The sequence below is a fragment of the Furipterus horrens genome, unplaced genomic scaffold (genome assembly GCF_987537825.1).
Source record: "Furipterus horrens unplaced genomic scaffold, mFurHor1.1.pri manual_scaffold_5, whole genome shotgun sequence".
NCBI classification, from domain to species: domain Eukaryota; kingdom Metazoa; phylum Chordata; class Mammalia; order Chiroptera; family Furipteridae; genus Furipterus; species Furipterus horrens.
The window spans coordinates 125975794-125997721 of NW_028327175.1; the positions used below are offsets into that span (position 1 = coordinate 125975794).

Genomic DNA, 21928 nt, shown 5'->3' on the forward strand with positions numbered 1-21928 from the left:
CCAATTAATTATATTCAATGAGAGATCACCACTGCTACAGAAGAGCTATCAGGGATTATCAATAACTTACCAGATTTGCTTAACGCTTGTGGACCAACAGAGCTGGAACCCCACGTGGATGTGCTGGATGCCACTGCAATGGGTTCCCCCCAGCTGGGACCACTGTCTATGGGTTTTCCCCATGCTGAAGTACCATTATCCACAGTTGTGGCTGGAGTAGAAGGCTCCCCCCAGGGTTCACCCCAGCCTTTAGAAAGTATGGGAAAAGAAGTCATCAGCACATGGCAGGGAGGTACAGTGGAATCAGAGGCAATAAGGAATACTCAGGGAACAAAAGATGAAGAACTTCACATTTATGTATTAAAGAGTGATGGGCAAAAAAAAAAAATGGCATCAGTTTTATGTAAAGAAGACAAATAATTTCCCAGTATTTAATTTAACTGTTTTGTGTGAATATTTTCTTCACCTCTTCTTTCATAATTGCCCTCTGGGTATAGAATAGGTTCTTTTGAATAACTTTAATTATGGCAACACATCCTTCTTTGAAGATAAATTTGATTACTGGAAAGTCAAGTCAGTCTGAACCAAACCTAGTGAATTGAAGCATGTGATCTAGCTGGGGAATAGTGAGCGTACAGAATTTTTACCATAAGTGCAAATTTCAACATCACTGTTCTGGAAAAACACATCTTACATTTACAGGTGCTGAATAATGCTTCTTAAAAATCTTGAACTATTATCACGTTGTCCAAAGCAAAGAAAGGTAAAGCCATAAACATGTTTAAAAAAACCAAAACATCCTTCCCGTTAGATACACAGATGTTTCTTTAAAGAATTAAAACTAATCAATACAATAAACTATACTCAAGGAAAAAATTAGGTGCTGAAAGGTTGGCTCATGAAAACACTCCTATCTCCATGTCTAATTAACTAAGACAGTATGTTCCAATGACACTTAATGAAAACGTCACTGTCAAGATCATCTGTGGAGACAGAAACCAGTTCTTTGTTATAAGAGGAAAGTGGGAATATACTCAAAAGGTAGTGTCAAATGTTATAGGCACACACACACATACATTGTATCTGACAGGCTTGGATTTCACGCCTTCTTAAAAAAATCCCTTCTAAGGCCAAATATAGTATAAGAGTATTTAGAGTACTGTTGTTAACACCTGTTTTGTTTCTGGGGATATTTCAGTCAAAGAATAAAAACAAAAAGTTCAACTTGACTCTGAAGAACCGAGGAAAGTGTACAGCATCCCCACTTAACACCACCTTTCCAACTATGCCTTCTGTAGCATTCCTAATAGAGAACAGAGTATGTAGGATTCACAGCTGATGCTGTCAAAGGCAGAGCTGTTTCCTGCTTGTGAACACCTTCCCTTTAATTCAAAAGCTTTTCCTGGATTGGAGTAAAATAGGCCTCTGTATGCCAAGTGAATACTCTGTTAAACACATTTCATCATAAAGTAAACTGAAAAAAGACTCAGTTCTGTGAAGGAACAACTCCACAAAGTAATAACTCACCGGAGCCACTGCCTGTCTCTGGGGTTGAGATGGCACTTGCAGATGGCAGCAGTTGGTGCACCTGTGCTTGCTGGTCTGAGCGGCTGCTGCCATTTGGGACATTTTTGTTCCACATGTTCACATTCTTGTAGTTGTATTTGCTGGGATCTCCCCAAGCTGAGGTTCCATCATCAATTTCCATTTTGCGCCGTATGGACTCTGGCGATGGTTCCTCCCAGCCTGTGGGTCCTTCTTCTTTCGTTGGGGCTGGAATAGGTCCTCCCAGCCAGCCTGTACCAGAGGGTTTGCCTGGAGCCGGAGGGACTCCCCAAGACCCAACAATGTCTGGCTGCTTGTTCCAGTCTGGAGAGCTGACTGGCTTTGCCAAGTCTCCCCAACCCAGCGACTGACTAGACTTTGGAGGATCTCCCCACCCCTGGGAAGAGTTAGGTTTAGAAGATTCATCCCATCCTGATGAATTATTTGGATTTATATTATTTCCCCAAGTAAAAGAACTAGGTTTACCAAGTTCATTCCAACCAGAAACAGACCTGTCACTGTCACTACCTCCTGAGCTAGACTTCTTGTTAGTCTCACCCCAATGGTCACTCCTTGACGTGTCTCCCCAGTTATCACTGGCAGAAATGGACCACCCTTGGTTTGATTTTTGTCCATCACCCCAGCCTTGTTTGTTCTTTTGCGAATCATTCCATGTGGACTTTTCTTCTTTGCAATTCCCCCACTGATTGCTCTTGACCATTCCTGTAGCAGCAGAATCATCTTCCCATCCCCCCTGGCAGTTTGAGCCTTTGGAATCTCCCCACCTCAGAGCAGGCTTGGGATCTCCCCACCCTGGTACAGATGAGGCATCATTATTGTTAGGGCTAGTCTTGTCTATACATGCCCCTGAGTTAAAAGTCTGTGTTTCAGAGCTCCCCCAGGCCTCTGTCCCATTGTCAGTCTTTCTTTCCCCTCTAGGTGACATCTCGGTATCCCAGGCAGTATTCTGCTTAATAGGAGTCTGTCCCCAACCAGAGTTGGACAGGACACGTGGATCTAAGTCAGTTCTGTTAACAATGCTTTGAAGTAATGTGTACTGATCAATTTTTCTTCTCTCTCTACTCTGAGTCTCACCAGTGACTTTTTCCTCGAGGTGTCCAGTGCTTTCTGTACTACCTTCACTGTCAACTGTACCTCCTGTTTTGGCCCACACACTGTTTTGCTCATTTGTCTGAGATGTGGCAGAACCCTGATCCTCTTCCTCAGTAGAATTCCATCCATTTGTAAACTTCTTACCATTGCCATTTGCACTGTCACTGGAATGCTGATTGCCAGGCAGTTTGCTCCACTCCACGCTGGGTACATTAGTGCCAGTATTTTGTGCAGGAGTTCCCCAGCCTCTTCGACTCCCTCCAGCGTTTGCACCATTTCCACTTCCCCATGATGGACTCTGGGAATTCGTGGCCCCAGACTCCCACATACTCCCTCCTTTATTTGTGTTAACTTGAAAGTTAGTGCCCACAGGCACATTTATGCCAGGCTGCATTAGAGTTGCATTCACAGTGTCACCATTAGCTTGGCTGTTAGGGCTTAAAGATTTGTCTCCAGAGTAGTTAGAACCATAGGCACCCCATGTAGTACCGTAAGAGCCTGCACTTTTTGACTCTCCATTGCTAAGGTGAGAAAGGGAAGTGCCATTCATAACCGATGGAGCCTGTATCTGAGGATGATTCATTGTGCTCACACGCCAGGCCCCCGTGTTACTAGGCAGTTCGTTATTCTGTACTGAACCAGAGTTTGGTAAACTAGAGGTCATACAGTTAGTAGTGTTATTTGGTCCAGTCACTTCAGTGGTGATATTCTGAGGTTGACCACTGAATGAAACCTTCTGTGTACCACTTACTTCAGATTCACAAGTTTCCTGAAGGCTTCCCCAGGTACCATGGGTAGAAGAACCACCCACTTTAGAGTTAATACTCTGATTGTTAGACATCTGGCCTATGGTACTGCACTGAATATTGATGCTAGAACTACTATTCCCTATAGGCCCTTTTAGGGCAAGTCCACTGTTCTCTAATACTGGCCAGGCACCATGGTTGCTAACTGAAGTCAAAGTGCTTGGATTTACCCCTCCATTTGATGAAGAGCTTACAGTGCCCCAAGCATTCACTCTATTGTTGCTACTTTCTGACTTGTTTTCAGGAGCATCCACAGAGACCTGACATGTGCTTGTTACAACTCCATGGGAGAAGCCCCAGGGCCCAGTACTACTTCCACGGCCCACACTATTGCTGCTGCCACCGCCAACCACAAATTTGTTCTGGGAGCCAAGTCCAATGCTGTTCCGAAGGCCATCTTTTTCACCACTTGTGCTCCCTGAAGCCATGATAGTGATGTTTCTTTCTGATTCAGAAATGAAGGCAGAATCAGCATCCATACATTCTGAAGCCAACTCTGGATCACTGCCAGGGACCAAGGGCCATGCTTCTTTTTCAGAGTAGTCGTTTACAACAGCATCCTGACAGTCTGTGTTACAGTCACTTGTAGAAGACACAGGTCCCTGATGCAAATTTTCATAATGAGATCCAGAAGTATTATTATGGTTTGTATCTAGAATAAAAGAAAAGCATAAAATTTTATGAACTGCTTGCAAAACTGATGACTATATGATAAATGTATGTGGTTACCCAATATCAAAAGATATACTACTTGGCAGTATGGTTACAAGGGCACTGGTTAAATCCCAGCCACTTTCAATATCCAATCAGTTCCACACAGGAAGGGAGTTCTGCACTTTGTTCACTGATGCTGTTTTGAATGCCTAGAGCAACACCTGGAACATTAAGTGCTCCTCAGTAAGTATGTGCTGAATGAATGAACTGCTAACTTATCAGAAAGTAAAAGAATATTGGTGTCAGGAAGGAAGAGGTGATAGTAATGTATTAGTATTTACGAAGCAACCCAGGCTTAGAGGCCTTACATGGGAAGAAGCGGCAGAGATGTAGATGGGTAAGAACAAGTGAACAGGCCAAATTTTTAGAAATATAGGAATGGGCAAAAGTAGATTTACAGTTGTAATAGAAATAAATAATAATTACTAAATAATAATATAAGAATAAACGCTGTTCCATACACTCACAACTATAAAACCTACTTTTGCCCACCCCTGTATATTAGGAATTCTTTTCTAGACTTTCTTTCTTACAATTGCTTTTTCACATATCTGTTTTGGGTAGTATGACAAGTTTATAAAAATTACAAAGTTTTTTCCATTATGTGTCCATTTATTAGTGGACAACCTGAAATATTCCAGACAAGTTTATGAAGTCTTTGCTATTATATTTCCATATCATTAGTGGTCATAATATTTTAAATTCTTCCCTTCTTCATAAAAATTGTTAATTATATGTTGAAAATCACAGAATTACTATAATTAAAAATCAACTGCTCACACTAAAGACAATTAACGACCAGTCATATAATCTTATAGTCTTAGACTTACTGCTATAGGTTATCTTGTTATTTTACAGCAGGTAGGGCAGGCTTCTGATTCAGTTTAAGGACTGGTACAGTTAGAAATTCCTCACAGGTAATAAGCTACAGAAGATGATTGCATGTAGATTGTCCTTAGGGGTTGCTTATATTGTCGTTCTCTTTGGAGGGGTCATCAGAATCATCATATGCAGTGCTTTTAAATAACTCACACACACACTCAAGTCATACCCTAGACCTACTGAAATCACCACTGGGTTGTAGGCCTAGAAAATAAATGTAATTCACTATTAAGAGTATTGCTAGCAGGAAAATCAGGTTCACCTCACATCATTTTTTCTCAAAGCACAATTGTTAAGCACCTAAAGGTGATGGAACTAGAAAGAATAACTGGAAAAAAGGACTAGGCAGACACCAAAAATATATATATAATTCAAATATAAATATTTTAAAGTTTAATAAGTGACTTATTTTCAATCCCTGTTAAAGAATCGTTTTTTTTAAGCAGACACAAAGTTTGTCATCTTTCAGTGCCTACAAAGTAATAAAAGAATATCATAAAGTCAGTCAATCTTACTGGATAAAAACAAATCAATATGCCAGCACCTGCACTACCAGCAACACTGCTCAACACTATGGCCCATGTGCATCATGTGCACTGTCACTGAATCCTTGAACTCAGGTACCCCCACAAGTACCTCTTCTGCCAAAGGGAAAAAAATAATTTCATGTATTTATTATTTTTCCTTTTCTCAGTAAGCTTCCTAAAACCTAAGATTTAGCCTTGATTTCTTACTATGCACACGCACACGCACACACACACGCGCGCGCACACATACACACATACACTCTCACACTCACGCAATCCAAACATCACAAGTCCCAAATTCACCCACTTTTCTCCATATCTAAAACAATGAAGCCACCACATCATCTCCTTATGGGCTATAGCAAAAGGAATTTTTAAGATTGGAAATGTTAGATAAAATTACCCAAGTCAAAAATAAAAGCAGGGGCCTGGAATTTAACAATGAAACATCAGACGCATTTCTCATAACAGGAAAAAGATGGTATATTTATTATCAACAACGTTGTGCTGGAAGTACTAACCAATGAAATGTGACCCCCAAATGAGGTAAAGATAGCAGAAAAGAAACAAATGGTTAACATGTAAAAAGCAATAGCTTTCTATACTACAGGAATAATCAACAAGAAAGTGCAATGGAAAAAAGATCCTCATTTTAACAGTCATAAAAAACTATAAAGCAACTTGGAACAAAGCTACAAACCTTTAAAGCCATATATGATTAAATTTTATTGCAGGCCATAGAAGATGACTTGATTAAGTATGGAAATTTTCTGAAAAGGAAACTGTGACAATATGTGAGTTTTAACTCAATTGTTAGAAATTGCTAACAAGCCTCTAACTTGATTAAAGTGATTTAAAAATTCATATAAAACCAAATGAAAATTTTTAAATCTCAAAAAGAGGAGTAACAGAGTGTAAAGGGGGAGGGAGAGTTATATTATCATGCAGTTAAACAGCACTGTACTATCAGAGTATATAAGCACTTCAATTAAACAGAAAAAGTAATCCAGAAATATACAAGTATGTATCAAAGATTATATGTCGCCCTGGCTGGAGTGGCTCAGTGGATTGAGTGCTGGCCTGTGAACCAGAGGGGTCACTGGTTCAGTTCCCACTCAGGGCACATGCCTGGGTTGTGGGCCGGATCCCCAGTTGGGGGTGCATGAGAGGCGACCACACATTGATGTTTCTCCCCCTCTCTTTCTCCCTCCCTTCCCCTCTCTCTAATAATAACTAAATAACTAACTGAATAAATAATATCTTTTAAAAAAAGATGAAAACATGAAGTTATCAGTGAATGAGAACTTTTTATACATAAAAGCAAAGAAAGAAACCATAAAAAAAGACTTGATTGTAAGAAAAACAAAGTTTTTTATGTCAGAATACACAAACACACACACACACACAGCCAGCAAAATACACATTTTGCAAACTAACTCTATCACCTTTAATGTTAGTGAAAATTTCTCTCAGAATCTGGTCCTGAAGGTGGTGGTGGTGGTGATCTAAATTTGTCTTCTGCAATATATTCCTATGTATTTTAGAAAAATAAGGAGAGCTACCACAGGCAATTATTTGATAAAATTCCATTTTTAATCTGGTACTTAACTTGATACTTCCAAAAAACTAAATTAAAAGACTATTGCTTTTTTTTTTTTTTTTTTTTTTTTTTTAAGATTTTTATTTATTTATTTTTAGAGAGAAGGGAAGGGAGGGAGAAAGAGACGGAGATAAACATGGATGGGTGAGAAAAACACTGACCGTTTGCCTCTCACATGCCCCCAACTGGGACCTGGCCTATAACCCAGGTATGTGCCCTGACTGGGAATTGAACCAGTGACCTTTTGGTTTGCGGGATGATGCTGAACCAACTGAGCCACAATAGGGCAAAAAGTTTTTCAAAAATTGTATTTACCAAGGATGGATCACAAGCACCTTTTTAGTTATGAAAAATGTTATAGCTTAGCTAGAAAAATCTAAGAGATGTGTGTGTGTGTGTGTGTGTGTGTAGATACTAGTCTAACTGAAGTTGTAGAAAGAATGAGACTCTTCAGCAATGACAACTAAAGTGTTTTATAGTCAGCCTACTTCAGAAATGAAAGAAGACAAATAATCCATTTCCCTTAAAGACAAGGAAGCCAAATCCCATCCCTACAAATGATCTGGAGAATAAACATATGAAAACATGATTAAGTAGAAGATGATCATTAAGCTTTTACAGGAAACAATGAGAAACAGTAAGATTGTTAAGTCCCTGTGCAGGTGCGAGCAAAGGGGACAGTCGAGTTTTACTGAGTGTACACAAAATACAAATTTTTACACTGTTCTGCCAAGGCAACTAAAGTCTAGATGACTGCACTACACTGAAGAACATCTGAAGTCCAAAATATCAGCAGCACCCTGCTCTCATACACAATTACCTTAGGACAGCAGGAGCAGCTCAAGCACTACACAGGAGAAAGGATGTGACAGTGCATTACACAGTACCTGCTTAGGAAGACCAAAGGGCATGACTTATCCAGGAAGAACTTAAATCTAGGAAAATTCATGTATTTTTCTTATTAAATTTTTATCATTTAACAAAATAGTTAAATATTATGTGCTTTCTGCCTTAAAGACTTTCAATCTCTCCAGAAAGGAAAGACCTTCAGAAATAAACAGTACTTGGGTTTTATAGCATTTCCATTAAGTATGAAATGGTATCATTGGAAATGAGAGAATTTTAGATGCACATTTCAAATATCACCTAAGTGAGAAAGTACAAAATGTTTCTTTCAGTTATTTTAGCCTCTAGTCCAGAGGTTGGCAAACTTCTGTAAAAGTCCAATTAGTAAATATTTTAGGTTTTGCTCGTAAGATGGTCTCTGTGGCAATACTCTGCCATCGGATACTCTGTCACTGTAACTTAAAAGCAGCCACAGACAGCATGCAAAGGAATGGGAGTAGTGACCAACAGGCTACAAGCCAACCTCTCTTCTAGATTAAAGAAGACAATGGCAATACCCCAACCAAGTGTAACATGTGGATCATGACTGGTTTCTGGTTTGAGAGCTGGGGTGAGGGTGGTAGGAGACAGTTACAAGACATTCTGCTGCTGTTGCTCTAGGCCAGATGGTGAGTGCCTCAGCCAAGCCAAGGGATGGTGGCAGCAGTGCAGATGGGAAAGAAAAGTTCAAAGATATTTTAGAGTTAAAATCAGCACGGCATGGCAAACCAGTGGCCTGAGATAGTAAGAAGAAAAAGGGAGAGTCAAGCAAGATTTAAAGATTTTTAGATGGGTGATTGGATGAATGGGGGTGCCAATACTTTAAACAATGGAATCCAGGAAAAACTGGCATTTGGCAAGATAATGAGTTCAGTTTTGGACATGTCGAGTATGAGGGACCCAAAATCCTCTGGAGACATCTAGACCAGAACACATGAACCTAAAAATGTGGAGTGATTTGAAACAAAGCCATGGGAGGAAATAAAATCTGAAAACCGGTCAAAGAAAAATGAAAAAAATGAAAGAGCTTTAAGAAGGAGAAAGTGATCAACAATAAAACATGCAGATATTAAGATAAAAACACAGAAGTCTGTTTACCCTATTTGAAAATAAAACGAAGTCCCCTGGCTACTGTGGCTCAGTGGATTGAGCCTCGGCCTGCGAGCCAAGTGTCGCTGGTTCGATTCCCAGTCAGGGCACATGACTAGGTTGCATGTCAGGTCGCCAGTTGGGGGCGTGAGAGGCAACCACACAGTGATGTTTCTCTCCCTCTCTTTCTCCTTTCCCCTCTCTCTAAAAATAAATAAACAAATTATAAAAAAAATAAATAAATAAAAATAAAAATAAAACGAAGTCTGTACTTGACATTCACAAGACCACTGACCTAGTAAGAGCTATGCTAGTCAAGTGAGCAGGATCTAGATTACAGAGGACTGCAGTAATGTATTAGAGGTTGCAATTATAGAATACTTCTTTCACTCAAGAGACAAAGTGGAGGAAAGAAATTCTGTAATAGCCTCGAGAGAATGGGGGTTTAAAGGAATTTATTTTAAAGGATGATAGACTTGAGTATGTTTACAGACTAAGGGGAAGGTACGAGTTGAGAACAAGTAGAAGTTACAGGACAGCAAGGATGTATACCATACGGAAAAGACAGCGAAGAGCACAGGTGGATGGAGAATACTTTAATCTTTAAACTTCACTAGAAATTTTAATGTGTACATTTTTCTTCAAAATAGTCCCAATTCTTGGCATTTCCCCATTATTGCTCAAATGTCCCTGAGCTTTTTAAAACAAGTTCAAAAGCAGAAAAGGCTATAAGGAGTAATATAAAAAACATCCACATACCACTTACCTCAAGAAATATACTACTAATTACAGTATAAAACTAGTGTAACCCCTCTGATTAGATCTCCTTCCTTCCGCACTAGGTAATCAAGTGGTAACTTCTCAAAACGCTATATTTTAATTCCTCCCTAAGCAATACATAATGTTGTTTTGCATGCTTTATATTCTATATAAGTGACACCATATTGTAAACAAACAAAAAGACATTCTTGGAAAAACCAGTGGAAATGTGAGCACAAACAATGTATTAGAGGGTGTTGTTAAGTATGACCCCCTTGGGTTGTTTATAGCATCATGGTTGTATCTGAGACTGTCCTTATTCTTAAAATTACCTGTGTAAGTACTAAAGGTGAAGAAAAATGTATACACATGCAAATGTATTGGGTTGGCCAAAAGGTTTGTTTGCTTTTTTCCATAAGATGGCTCTAGTAGCGATTAACTGTCTTTAACTTCATTTGAAGCAATTTTGTTAGATTGTATTGTGACTGCTGTCATATCAGCATACATTTAAAAAAAATCAAAATTGGTGATTTTCTGTCCAGCAATTTTAATACTGAAATGAAAAAAATACACATTTTCAGTGTATTATGCATTCTTATTTCAAGAAAGGTAAAAAAACGCAACTGAAATGCAAAGGTTTGTGCAGTGTATGGAGAAGGTGCTGTGACTGATCGAAGTTGTCAAAGTGGTTTGAGAAATTTCGTGCTGGAGATTTCTCACTGGGTCATGCTCCATTGTGGGCAACCACTCCTCGTGGTTTAAGGAATTGTAGCCCTGACCTGAGCATGGTGAGCTGCCAGCTTTCTGGTCGCGCTTGCCTCTAAGTCTCAACATAAGGCTGTGTGGGGAACATGACTGACAACCACTCAGGGGGTTGCCATGGGAATTGGATCAAAGGATGCTCATTATGCTCATTATATTTTAGAACTTGCTCTGCTTTCCTTATCAGCAATGTAGTGTGAGCTATCTTTAGCAAGGAGTATATGAAACCCTGCACCTGGTCAAGATGCTTTATGGACCCTGACACAGACTGGTCACTGCGACCCCTGTACTGGTATGTGTAATCTGTTACTGTCAAACGCCTAATGGCTATTGACGATTTATAAATTTTAGCCTTGTATCTCTTGTATGTATCCTCCTCAATAAAAGGCATGAAGAATGAAGGTTTGGCTGCTGGTCTCCACTAGAGGGGCAGTCACCTTCCTTCCCCCAGACATAATAAAGTGTCCTGGGTAAAAAGTTTGTTCCATCGTGGTCACGAAGCCTCTGCTGGACAGAGCAACTTCCAACCGAGCCTAGGGTGTGTGTGGCACCTCTGCCATACTCCATGATCAGGTAGAACAGTTGAAGTTGATAGTCATCAAATCAAGACATTGAGAACAATCAACGTTATACCACGTGGGGGATAGCCAACATTCTCAAAATCAATAAAAGTTATTGGTGAAAATGAAAAATGTGTTTTGTTTTATGGAAAAACCATTCAGACTTCTGGCTAATAAATCTGTTACAACAAAAATGTTGCATATTGTCACAATACAAACTAACAAAATTATTTCAAGAAGTTAGACAACTAAGCACTACTAGAGCTATGGTACTAAAAAAACATAGCAGACTTTTGGTGCAACTCAATATGATGGGGGTAAAGGACAGTGTGTGGTGTGCATGTGTAAAAATATGAGTAAGTACTAACAACTGATGGATTTGGGTTGGAGGGCATGTGGGGGTTTGCTGTCCTATATGTTTAAGGTCTTTGTATTTATTATGTAAATTGGGTGATAAAATGTGGGTTGGAACCCTTTGGCCCATAAAAACAATACTGTTGCTAGCCCTGTTAAGCATCATTCCCTCCAAATTCTAGTGTCATTTGTGCAGTAGCAGGGCCTGATGCCTTATTGATCTGAAGAATCAACTGTAAGAGGACTTAGAGCATTAACTGAAACCATAATTAAGTGTTTGGGCTCAGCCTGCAGAGTTGTCTAGTTTGACCAGCACATGGTTCTAAAATAGCTTAACAAGAGAATGTAAAGGTATTTTAGGCAGGGTACAAAATCAATACATTTACCCCTGTTCTCATCACTCCTTTTCATCTTTTACTTCACTTACCTGCAGGTCCATGAAGGTATTTTAAGTTTGTGACCTCTGATTTATAAATTACTCAATCTTGTGTAGGTACTATCCCTACTCCCTGACTGCACAAATGAGTAAGTGAGAAATGCATTATATGAGAAGGGAGACACATCCAGCATTTCTCATTGTTACCACAGAAACTTAAAATACATTTCTATGTAAGTATTGTATATATTAATCCAAATATCAACTCTCTTCAGGAATCAAAAAGCCAATGTAAAATACAAATAGACAAAACTAAGAACAGATCTGTCCCCACCATTCTGAACTGCATGTCGTTCACAACACGGAACTCTGGGTTTCTGGGCTACGGCTCATGCTGTCCACAGCCCTGCTCCTCACTAATCACCAGGCTAACCTCTAATCCGTGAGATGAAGGTAATTTCTGTGGTCTGAAAAATGAGGATTAAATGTAGTAATACAGTAAGTGGATCACAGTAAGCACCCCATAAGGGTTAATCACTATATTGTTTTATTAACCTTTCATGAACCAGGAAAGAGATAACTGTTTAGAAGTCTTCCCTTATTCACAGATACCCAATGGTCATTTGGTGGCTAAAGTTTCTATTATCATTCCTAGCAGTACCTACGAAGAAATTTTTATATAAATAAGTGACATAGGCTGGTAGGTGGAAATTCGCAGATGTTTAAAAAAAGGCAGAAGAACAAATCTCGTTCTTCAGTAGAATGCTTTCCTTCAGTATCTATACTCCAGTTGTTTGGGGACTTAACTACAAACCTCAGACTGTTGCACCCTCCTGACTTCCATCTTACCCTCCACATTAATGATGTTCACCCTTGTAAAGTCCTTTTAGAAGGGGTGGGATATTTTTTCCTTCTCAGACTTTTTTGAAGACTTCTTCCTATGCCACATCTTAGGCCTTCTTGTCATCTGAATTACACCTGTAACAACTTATGGATTTTTTTGACCTGTATCCATTTTTGAGAACCAAGACTCTTACACTCCTGTTGTTTCCATTTCAAAAACAGTGTTGGCCTTTCATGTCCCAAATTGAAAAGCAAATGCAACATATATCATTTCTAAATTTACCATCCACTTCTCTATTTAATTAGCATACACCTCCACTGCTTAGCTTGCAGTAGGTACTCAAACATTTGTTGTATAATAACCTCTCCTAAGGTTTTAACTGCATTTTTTATTATGCAGTATTGAATACATCTGCTTCCAATCTGACTTCCCAGATGAACTTCAAACCACAGTAATGTTTGGCATTAGATGGATTATGTCTAAAGCAGACTCTTCTCCTGAAAAGTGGAGGTTCTCTGTACAACTTTTGGAAAATCATTCCATGCCAAAATGTTCAGCACTAAGCTATTTATTTTAACATGTCACATAATCTAATACTCAAAGCAACCTTATAGGTTGGGTACTACTGTCCACACATTACAGGTTAGGAAAGAGGCTCAGGTGAGTTGATGACTTGGCTAAGCTCACTTGGTAATAAGTGTCTGAAGGGGAGAGAGTATTAAATCAGGATGATAATTCAAGTTTTTACCTTCCCAATAATAATGTGCTGCTCTAATTACCTATGCCAGAAAAACCACATTTTTGTCCTCTTCCTCCTTACCTATCACATTCAGAATGTTGCGAAGGCATAGCATGGTTGTTATGAGCAGAGCCCTGGAGTCAGACAGATCCTGCTTTAAGTCTAAACTCTGCTAGTTATTAGCTATGAAATACCGTAATATGCACAGAGTAGCTTCTGCTTTATACATAGAGCATAGAGGTAGAAAGTGAGTATCTACTTGGGACAGTTAGAAAGGACTGCTTGGGTGAGACTCAGACACATGGAGCTAGGATTTAAAAACCAGGTGCATTTGGCTCCAGAGACTTTATTCATTACCAGTATGCTAATATTTTCATGTGTGGGAACCTTGATTCTCCTCAATTCTCTATCTGGCTTGTGATAAAAGCTTCAAAATATTGGGCTGGCAAAAATGTCCATTATGTTTTTTCTGTATGATGGTTCTAATAGTGCTTAGTTGTCTTTTAACACCATTCAAAACAATTTTGTTAAGACGGTATTGTGATAGCTGTCATATCAGCATGCATTAAAAAAACTTGTCAAAACTGGTGAATTTTTACGTGCCCATTTTAATTCTGAAGCTGGAAGAGAACACATTTTGGCATATTATGCTTTATTATTTCAAGAAAGATAAAAACGCTACTGAAACACAAAAAAAAGATTTCTGCAGTGTTTCAAGAAGGTGTTGGTTGAATGTGCCAAAGTGGTTTGTAGAGTTTCTTGGTACTATTGACATTCTGATAAAATAAGTTCTTTGCTGTGGGGCTGTCTTATGCATTGGAAGATGTTTAGCAGCACCCCTGGCCTCTACCCACTAGAAGCCAAATAGCAAGAGATAGTGGACCTACACAAAATATGCAAATCAATAGTTATTAGTGAAAATAAAAAATTTGTATTTTACAGAAAAAATGTAATGGACTTTTTGGGCAACCCAATATTTTGATAAAAGAATGGACAAACCAATGAACCATCAGAATCTATCAGAACATGTCAAAACACACTGGGCTTCAAGAAAATTGTAATCACATACTGGATGTATTTTCTGCCTCACAATCATTACTGAGATGAGAAAAGCCATTCTGAGGCAAGAATTGAATGTATGTGCTGTTTGAATATAATTTTCATGAGTGGTAGTCTTTCTATGGCACATGGTAACTGAGTGATCTGTACAAGTTATTTCATGTCTTAGCACCTCAGTTTCCTCTACTGAAAAGTAGAGACAAGAGCACCTTACACCTCACAGAGTTACTCAATTTTAGCTATAGTCTTATAATCAATTTTAGCAATAAGCTGCTTATTAAAATAGGTATAACCTATTTTATAAAGAGTGATTAAAATAATCATTTTAAATATAGGATGGGCAGTGACCTTATAGGCAACATTTCAAGACTCCCTGTACAGATTCTTATTTTGCAATCCAGATACTAATGAATACAAATACATCATCCCAAAGCCATGGATTTATAAATCTGCTACACCGCTAGTGATGACAGCTAAAGTCTCAAAGAAATGCCTTCTCTCACCTGACTGGTTTTTGCTGTTCTGCACCTCTCCGTTACTTTGTGGCTGTTGATTTGTTAAAGCACTGCTTTCTGACTGGCTGCTTAACGCTTTAACAGCAGATCCCAGGTTTGCTGCTATGACAGGAAAATGCTGACCCCTCTTTAGAAGCTGTTTATGTTCCTGGTGGCGAAATCGTGGTGGTACTTCACGAGGATACCGAGGCAAGGCCTGTGGTGGCTGTGGCTGCGGCTGCTGTGGCTGCTGTGGCTGATGCCGTGGTGGTTGCAGTTGCTGCTGACTGTTGGCTGTGGCTCGCTTGGCATTATTATTAGTGCTGGTTGCTGTGGAAGTGCCGTTATTACAGTTGGCAGGCTGAGGCTCGCTTACACTGGGCTTTATCTGTTCTGGCACTGATCCCAACAAAAGAAAAGGGGTGAAAAAAATTAGCCAGTAAAGTGTACCTCCATGGTTAGCTATCTAAGTAAAAAGGCCCTAAGAAAAACAATACTAAAGGAACAGAACTTTAAGTGTGCGGGGACACCCTCATTCACAGGCTCCAGATTTCCTAGGAGAGATCATTGCCAAGAGTCAGTTTGCCTTCTGCTATCTCCCTATCCAGTGAGGTCATGGAGACTACCACACTCCTGGGCCTGTGTGACAAACCATGTTCACCATCCCTATCCCATGTTATTCCCTGATCAGAGAACAAGCATTGATTATACAACTATGGAACTCATAATAACTAAAGAACAAATATGGCAAATCAAGTTTTGGTAATCCTAAAATAATCCTCAATTTCTTGGTAACTGTTCTTAATCTGACTCATTTTTAAGGTATTTGGTCTCTATTTTTCATCTTTGACAGACAATACAAGAATAAAGGTAGAAAACAATATGTCAGTTTCCTTATAAAAAGGCAACGTTAACAATGTTTTGTTATTAAAATGTAAAATCTGAATCAAATAAACTGAGAACAGAGAAGATAATAGGATGATATCTATGAGACTAATCAAAGTTGAAGAAATAGATCTCAGAAATAGCCACTTGTGTACTGTATGAATAATCAGAAACTACAGATAGTTAATTTTTGAACTCCTGGAAGATATTAAATAAGTAAATAAACTGACAGAAATTCCTTAAGTCAGTTAAGATATGACCAATTTCTAAAACTACAGAGAGGTGGTAGGGCTATATGAAATTCTGATACCAGACGGATCTAGGTTTCCAGCCTAGGTTTGCCTTTCCTAAGCTGTGTGTCTTTGGGCAAGTAGCATAAATCTGACTGAGCCTGTATAGTTTCCTCTGTGAAATGGGGTAACTCCACGTAGAGCTGTCTTAAGGTTAAACAGGTGAAATGTTCACAGAGCACCAAACACAATGCTATATAAATAGTGGCTATTTTTTACGTGTGGCACAATACCACCTTAAACTTCTGTAGCCCTTTAACATTTCTGAGATTTTGACACATCTTCACAGATGCCATTGTCACATAAAGTGAGACGTCTCCACATGAGTGGTGAGGACACTCAGAGAAAACTCTGTTCAAGGTTTAAGAGCTCCAGGCCTGAAATTAAAATAGCCCATCTCTCACTAGCTGAGTTTTCTCTGTCTTTCTTCTTGTTTATACAGTACAGTCTTGCTCTAGTACCCAGAATGTAAACAATCAATAAACAGAAGCTATCACTGTGGCCCAAATGAAAAGTGTTTATCAAATTCCTACAATGCATATGATGCTGTAACAAAGTGTTAGTCACCTGTGTTGTTTCCAACAGTCACCCAATTTCCACTAACACACTCTCAGGTCTACAGCCTCCTCTCATTTACAGTCTAGCCCCACTAGTGTCTCCTTTCTCTGAACTGATGGATTTAGATTATATCACTAAAACTAATAATTTTTAACATATGACTTCTGGTCTCTTAATTTTTAATTGTAACTTTGACTTTTCAAAGTAACACAAACTATCGTCGTCGGCAGCCGTCCGTCTCGAGAGACGATGGTGTAGCTTCTTAAGAGTCTATCTGCACCGCCGAGAATGGCTGTGCAGTCCGACTCGGGAGTGACATGGTATCTGTCTCCTCCCGTGTTGAATCGACATCTTGTGATGACGCTGAAGCTACAGAGCCTGGGCAGGGTAATATGGAGGGTCTGCTGTTGCCCATGCAGCAGACCCCCCCTCTCTTCGCAGCTGAAGGGTCCAAGGGAAAGACGGAGTCGATACAGCTTGGGTTCAGGTGCGCCGCAGGAGTTGCCGGTGTTGACTACAACGTCAAACCGCCTTAGGGACTCCGGCTCCGGATTTTCTGTCGGGGTTTACTCCCTTAGCCTTTCCCCTGAAGAGGTATGCCGCAAGGCAGCGGAGGTTTTTTGGAGTCAGAGTTTTCCTTCTCTGATGTACCCTGACTGGAAGATCGAACCAGCGACACTTAGCTCGCAGGCCGACGCTCAATCCACTGAGCTAAACCAGCCAGGGCAAACACAAACTATAGTTCAGGAGGAATGACAATAAAATTTACATTTTCTCTATTTCTCAGAATCTTTTCTATTCATTTTAGAAGCAACTGAAAAACCTCTTATTCATCATCTGGGCCAAGTACATTCTAGGTCTAATTTCTTTATGAATGAAAATTTTGTCTCACAGGCAATTTAATGATCCCAGAATGCAGCAATAAGGTCTATTCCTTTCTCATGAAGAAAATAGGGCACTGGATATTTCTAAAGTGCCTCTAAAACCAAAATGGAAAAAAAAAAATCCAAAAGAGTATATGATTGTAATTATAAAATTATAAGGAAAATAAAAACTAACTCAGCTTTTACATGCTTAGTACTGAGCTCAGCATGGTATCGCACTTGAATATACCAAGTGTATATTCAAGGGGTATAGTTGTCCGCTGCTAAAAAAAACCAGGCTTGTCTGCCATTTTGTTAAAAGAATATGATGGTGACAGCAATTTAATACCCAAACAAGATTTTATTTGTGTGGGACAGCAACAGAAAAGCATTCTTTAATGCATCCAAGGAATCAGAAGGTGACCTACATGAAGACATGTATGAGAACGCAAACACTACATCAAAAGTAACGAGGAATTCAAAAGCAGGATTTACATGCCACACAGTAACCCACTCCTACTTCAAACAACTGCTGTTCTTATCAGGAAACTGCCACAAGGAAAATAAGGCTGAGATAGGTACTAACTCCTGGAGCCTGAAAACTTCACTGAAATCAGTAAAAAAATAAGAATGTAATTATTAATTATAAAATGAAACTAAATAAGTTGAACTAAAATATCACACTAAAATCAGTAAAAAAAAATTACAATAATGTAATTAGTAATTATAAAATGAAACTAAATAATCTGAACTAAAATCTCAGGTGTAAACATGGGATGGAGCAGTGAACAGTAAAGGAGAAGCTAACAATGCATGCAGGTGGAGGGTAAGGGTGAAGTTACTTTGTAACAAATATAAATAAATACTGTATGATATTGGCTATTCTACAATGTAGTTAATTTAGGTTAATTATGTCAGTAAATATCCAAATCACTGGGAGAAGAAAAAAATGAAAATAAGAAAACTTGATCCATTCAACAGATACAGAAACTGCAATAAAAATTATTCCAGGAGATCCAAAATGGCGGAGGAGTAAGTGGAAGCTACACTAACCTCCTCCTAGGACCAGTCTCGATTTAAAATTTAATTTTGGAGAAATCATCTGGAATAACCAACTGAACACTAGCTGGAGAGAAGTCTTATAACCACAAAGAGACAGAAAAGGCTGCTTCATCACAATGTGACTCGTAGGAAGTGCAGAGATGCGAAAGGGCTGGCTGGGCTCCCATGGGTGGCAGCTGAAGGGAATGAGAAACAGCTCAGCAGCCCCAGAGTTCCCGCTGAGAAGGGCAGAATCTAAACCCCCAGCTGGGCTTCCCAGCCTACAGCAACAGAGTGGAAAGTAAAATAGTATCGAGCTGAGAAAAGCGAAAAGCCACAGGGTTTCTTGCTAGCTGGAGAAAAAAAGTTCTTAAGTGGGTCACGTACGAAAATATTTTGGCCCCCGCTTACCCTGAGCTCAAGCAGAGGGAAGGCAGAGAGGACTAGAGACGCCTGGGGAGAATTTGGGGTAGTGGCTTTAAGAGAACTGGGGGAGCAGACGACCGGGTCCCAGTGCTGACTGACTCCCCATACTGCAGGCAGACCATTCCCCTCCAAGTGGCTTCATCCTGAGGGGAAGAAAAAGCCCTGCCTACAGGAATTAAGCTGCCACACCCACGGTCCTTAAGCCTGAAAGCTAATCACAGATTGAAGAGATTAACAACTAAAGGAGACAGACAAAGGGTGTAGATTCCTGGAAGTCTCCAACAGGCTGCCTACGGCCAGACTGGTACACTATCTGCCACCACCAGGGGCAGATCCAGGAAGTGCAGATCATTCTAAGAAACAGGAACAAACAATAAGAGTCAAAAATGAGAAGACAGAGAAACAAGCCCCCATCAAAAGGAAAGGCAGAATCCCCAGAAAGAGTGCTAAATGAAATAGAGGAAAGCAAACTATCAGATATGGAATTCAAAACGTGGATTATGGGGAAGATCAATGAGCTCACCGAGCTCAAGGAAAACTACAAAGAACTCCAGGGAAAGTACAAAGAACTCCAGGGAAACTACAAGGAACTTACTGAGAATTACACCAGCATGAAAAACGACATAGAAGCTATCAATAAGAGCCAGGAGGAAATTAAGAATACAATCTCTGAATTGAAGAACACAATAGAAGGAATTAAAATCAGGCTAGAGGAAGCAGAAGATGGAATCAGCGAGCTGGAGGACAATGTAGAAAAAAACTCCCAGACAGTGCAACAAAATGAAAAAACACTGAACAAGAATGAAGAGGTTTTAAGACAGCTGCAGGACAACATGAAACGTACTAATATCCGTATCATAGAAATTCCAGAAGGAGAAGAAGAGGACCAAGGGATAGAAAACCTGTTTGAAAAACTAAAGACAGAAAACTTCCCTAACATGATGACAGAAAGAGCCATACAAGTCCATGAAGCACAGAGGGTCCCAATGAAGATGAATCCCAACGGGCCCATTTCAAGACACATCATAATTAAAATGGCAACATTCAAAGACAAAAAGAGAATCCTAAAGGCGGCAAGAGAAAAACTAATAACATACAAGGGAGCTCCAATAAGGTTACCATCAGATTTCTTGGCAGAAACACTACAAGCCAGAAGGGAATGGCAAAAAATATTCCAAACAAAGAAAAACAAAGGCCTACAACCAAGAATACTCTACCCAGCAAGGCTCTCATTCAAAATGGAGGTGAAATAAGGAGTTTCCAAGACAAAAGAAGGCTAAAAGAATACATCTCCACCAAACCAGCACTGCAAGAGATGCTAAAGGGTCTGCTTTAAGAAGATGAAGAAACAGAGAGAGACAGAAAGGAACACAAGTACAAAAGGGGAAAAAAGACAATGAATAAGTACCTATCAGTAATAACCTTAAATGTAAATGAATTAAATGCTCCAATCAAAAGACACAGGGAAGCTGAATGATTAGAAAGCAGGAGCCACATATATGCTGTCTACAAGAGACACACCTTAGAACAAAAGATCTACACAGACTGAAAGTGAAGGGATGGAAAAAAGTATTTCAAGCAAATGGACCTGAAAAAGAAGCTGGGGTAGCAATACTTATGTCAGACAAAACAGATTTCACAGCAAAGGCCATAAAAAGAGACATAGGACATTTCATAATACTTAAGGGAAAAATCTGTCAAGAAGATATAACCCTGGTAAAAATATATGCAACCAACTCAGAAGCACCCAAATATGTAAGAAAAAATTTGAAAGACTTCAGAAATGATATAGACAGCAACACACACATAGTAGGGAACTTTAACATCCCACTGTCAACAATAGAAAGATCTTTGAAGCAAAGAAACACCAAAGATATTGAGGCATTGAACAACACTCTAGATCAAAAGGACTTAGTTGATATATATATAGAACTTTTCATCCCAAAGAAGCAGAATATACATTCTTTTCAAGTGCACATGGAACATTTTCAAAGCTAGAGCACATGGTAGGACACAAAACAAGCCTCAACAAATTGAAGAACATTGAAATTATGTCAAGGATCTTCTCAGATCACAATGGCTTAAAATTGGAAATCAACCTCCAGGAAAAAATTCAAAAACATTCAAACGCATGGAGAATGAATAACACGCTATTAAATAATGAATGGGTAACAATGACATCAAAGAAGAAATCAAAAAGTTTCTAGAAACGAATGATAATGAACACATAACAACCCAAAACCAATGGAATACAGCAAAAGCAGTCCTGAGAGCCAAGTTCATAGCAATAAAGGCCTACCTAAAAAGGACAGAAGAATCTCTAATAAAAAATTTAACCCTACAGCTACGAGAACTAGAGGGAACAACAACAAACAATGCCCAAGCCCAGTAGAAGGAAGGAAATCATCATGATCAGAGCACAATTAAATGACATAGAGACTAAACAAACAATTCAAAATATCAACAAAAGTAGGAGCTGGTTCTTTGAAAAGATAAACAAAATCGACAGGCCTTTAACCAGGCTCATCAAGAAAAAAAGAGAGGACCCAAATAAATAAAATCAGAAATGAAAGAGGAGAAATCACAACTGATACCACAGAAATACAAATGATTGTAAGAAATTATTACGAACAATTGTATGGCAAGAAATTTGACAACCTAGAGGAAATGGACAAATTTCTGGAAACATATAATATTCCAAAAGTGAATCACGAAGCAGCAGAAAGCCTGAATAGACCAATAACAACTAGTGAAATT

General features: G+C 39.2%; 1 protein-coding gene across 1 annotated transcript in view; it reads right to left on the reverse strand.

Moving 5' to 3' along the window:
- The window catches only part of TNRC6A (trinucleotide repeat containing adaptor 6A), a 106865-nt gene that overhangs the window by 26476 nt on the left and 58461 nt on the right, over window positions 1–21928 (reverse strand). The window contains exons 6-8 of the mRNA XM_090279391.1: window positions 15118–15507; window positions 1528–4116; window positions 71–247 (exon numbers count right to left, since the gene is read on the reverse strand). Of these exons, the coding sequence (XP_090135517.1) occupies window positions 71–247; window positions 1528–4116; window positions 15118–15507 (3156 nt within the window). The remainder of the gene's footprint in view (window positions 1–70; window positions 248–1527; window positions 4117–15117; window positions 15508–21928) is intronic.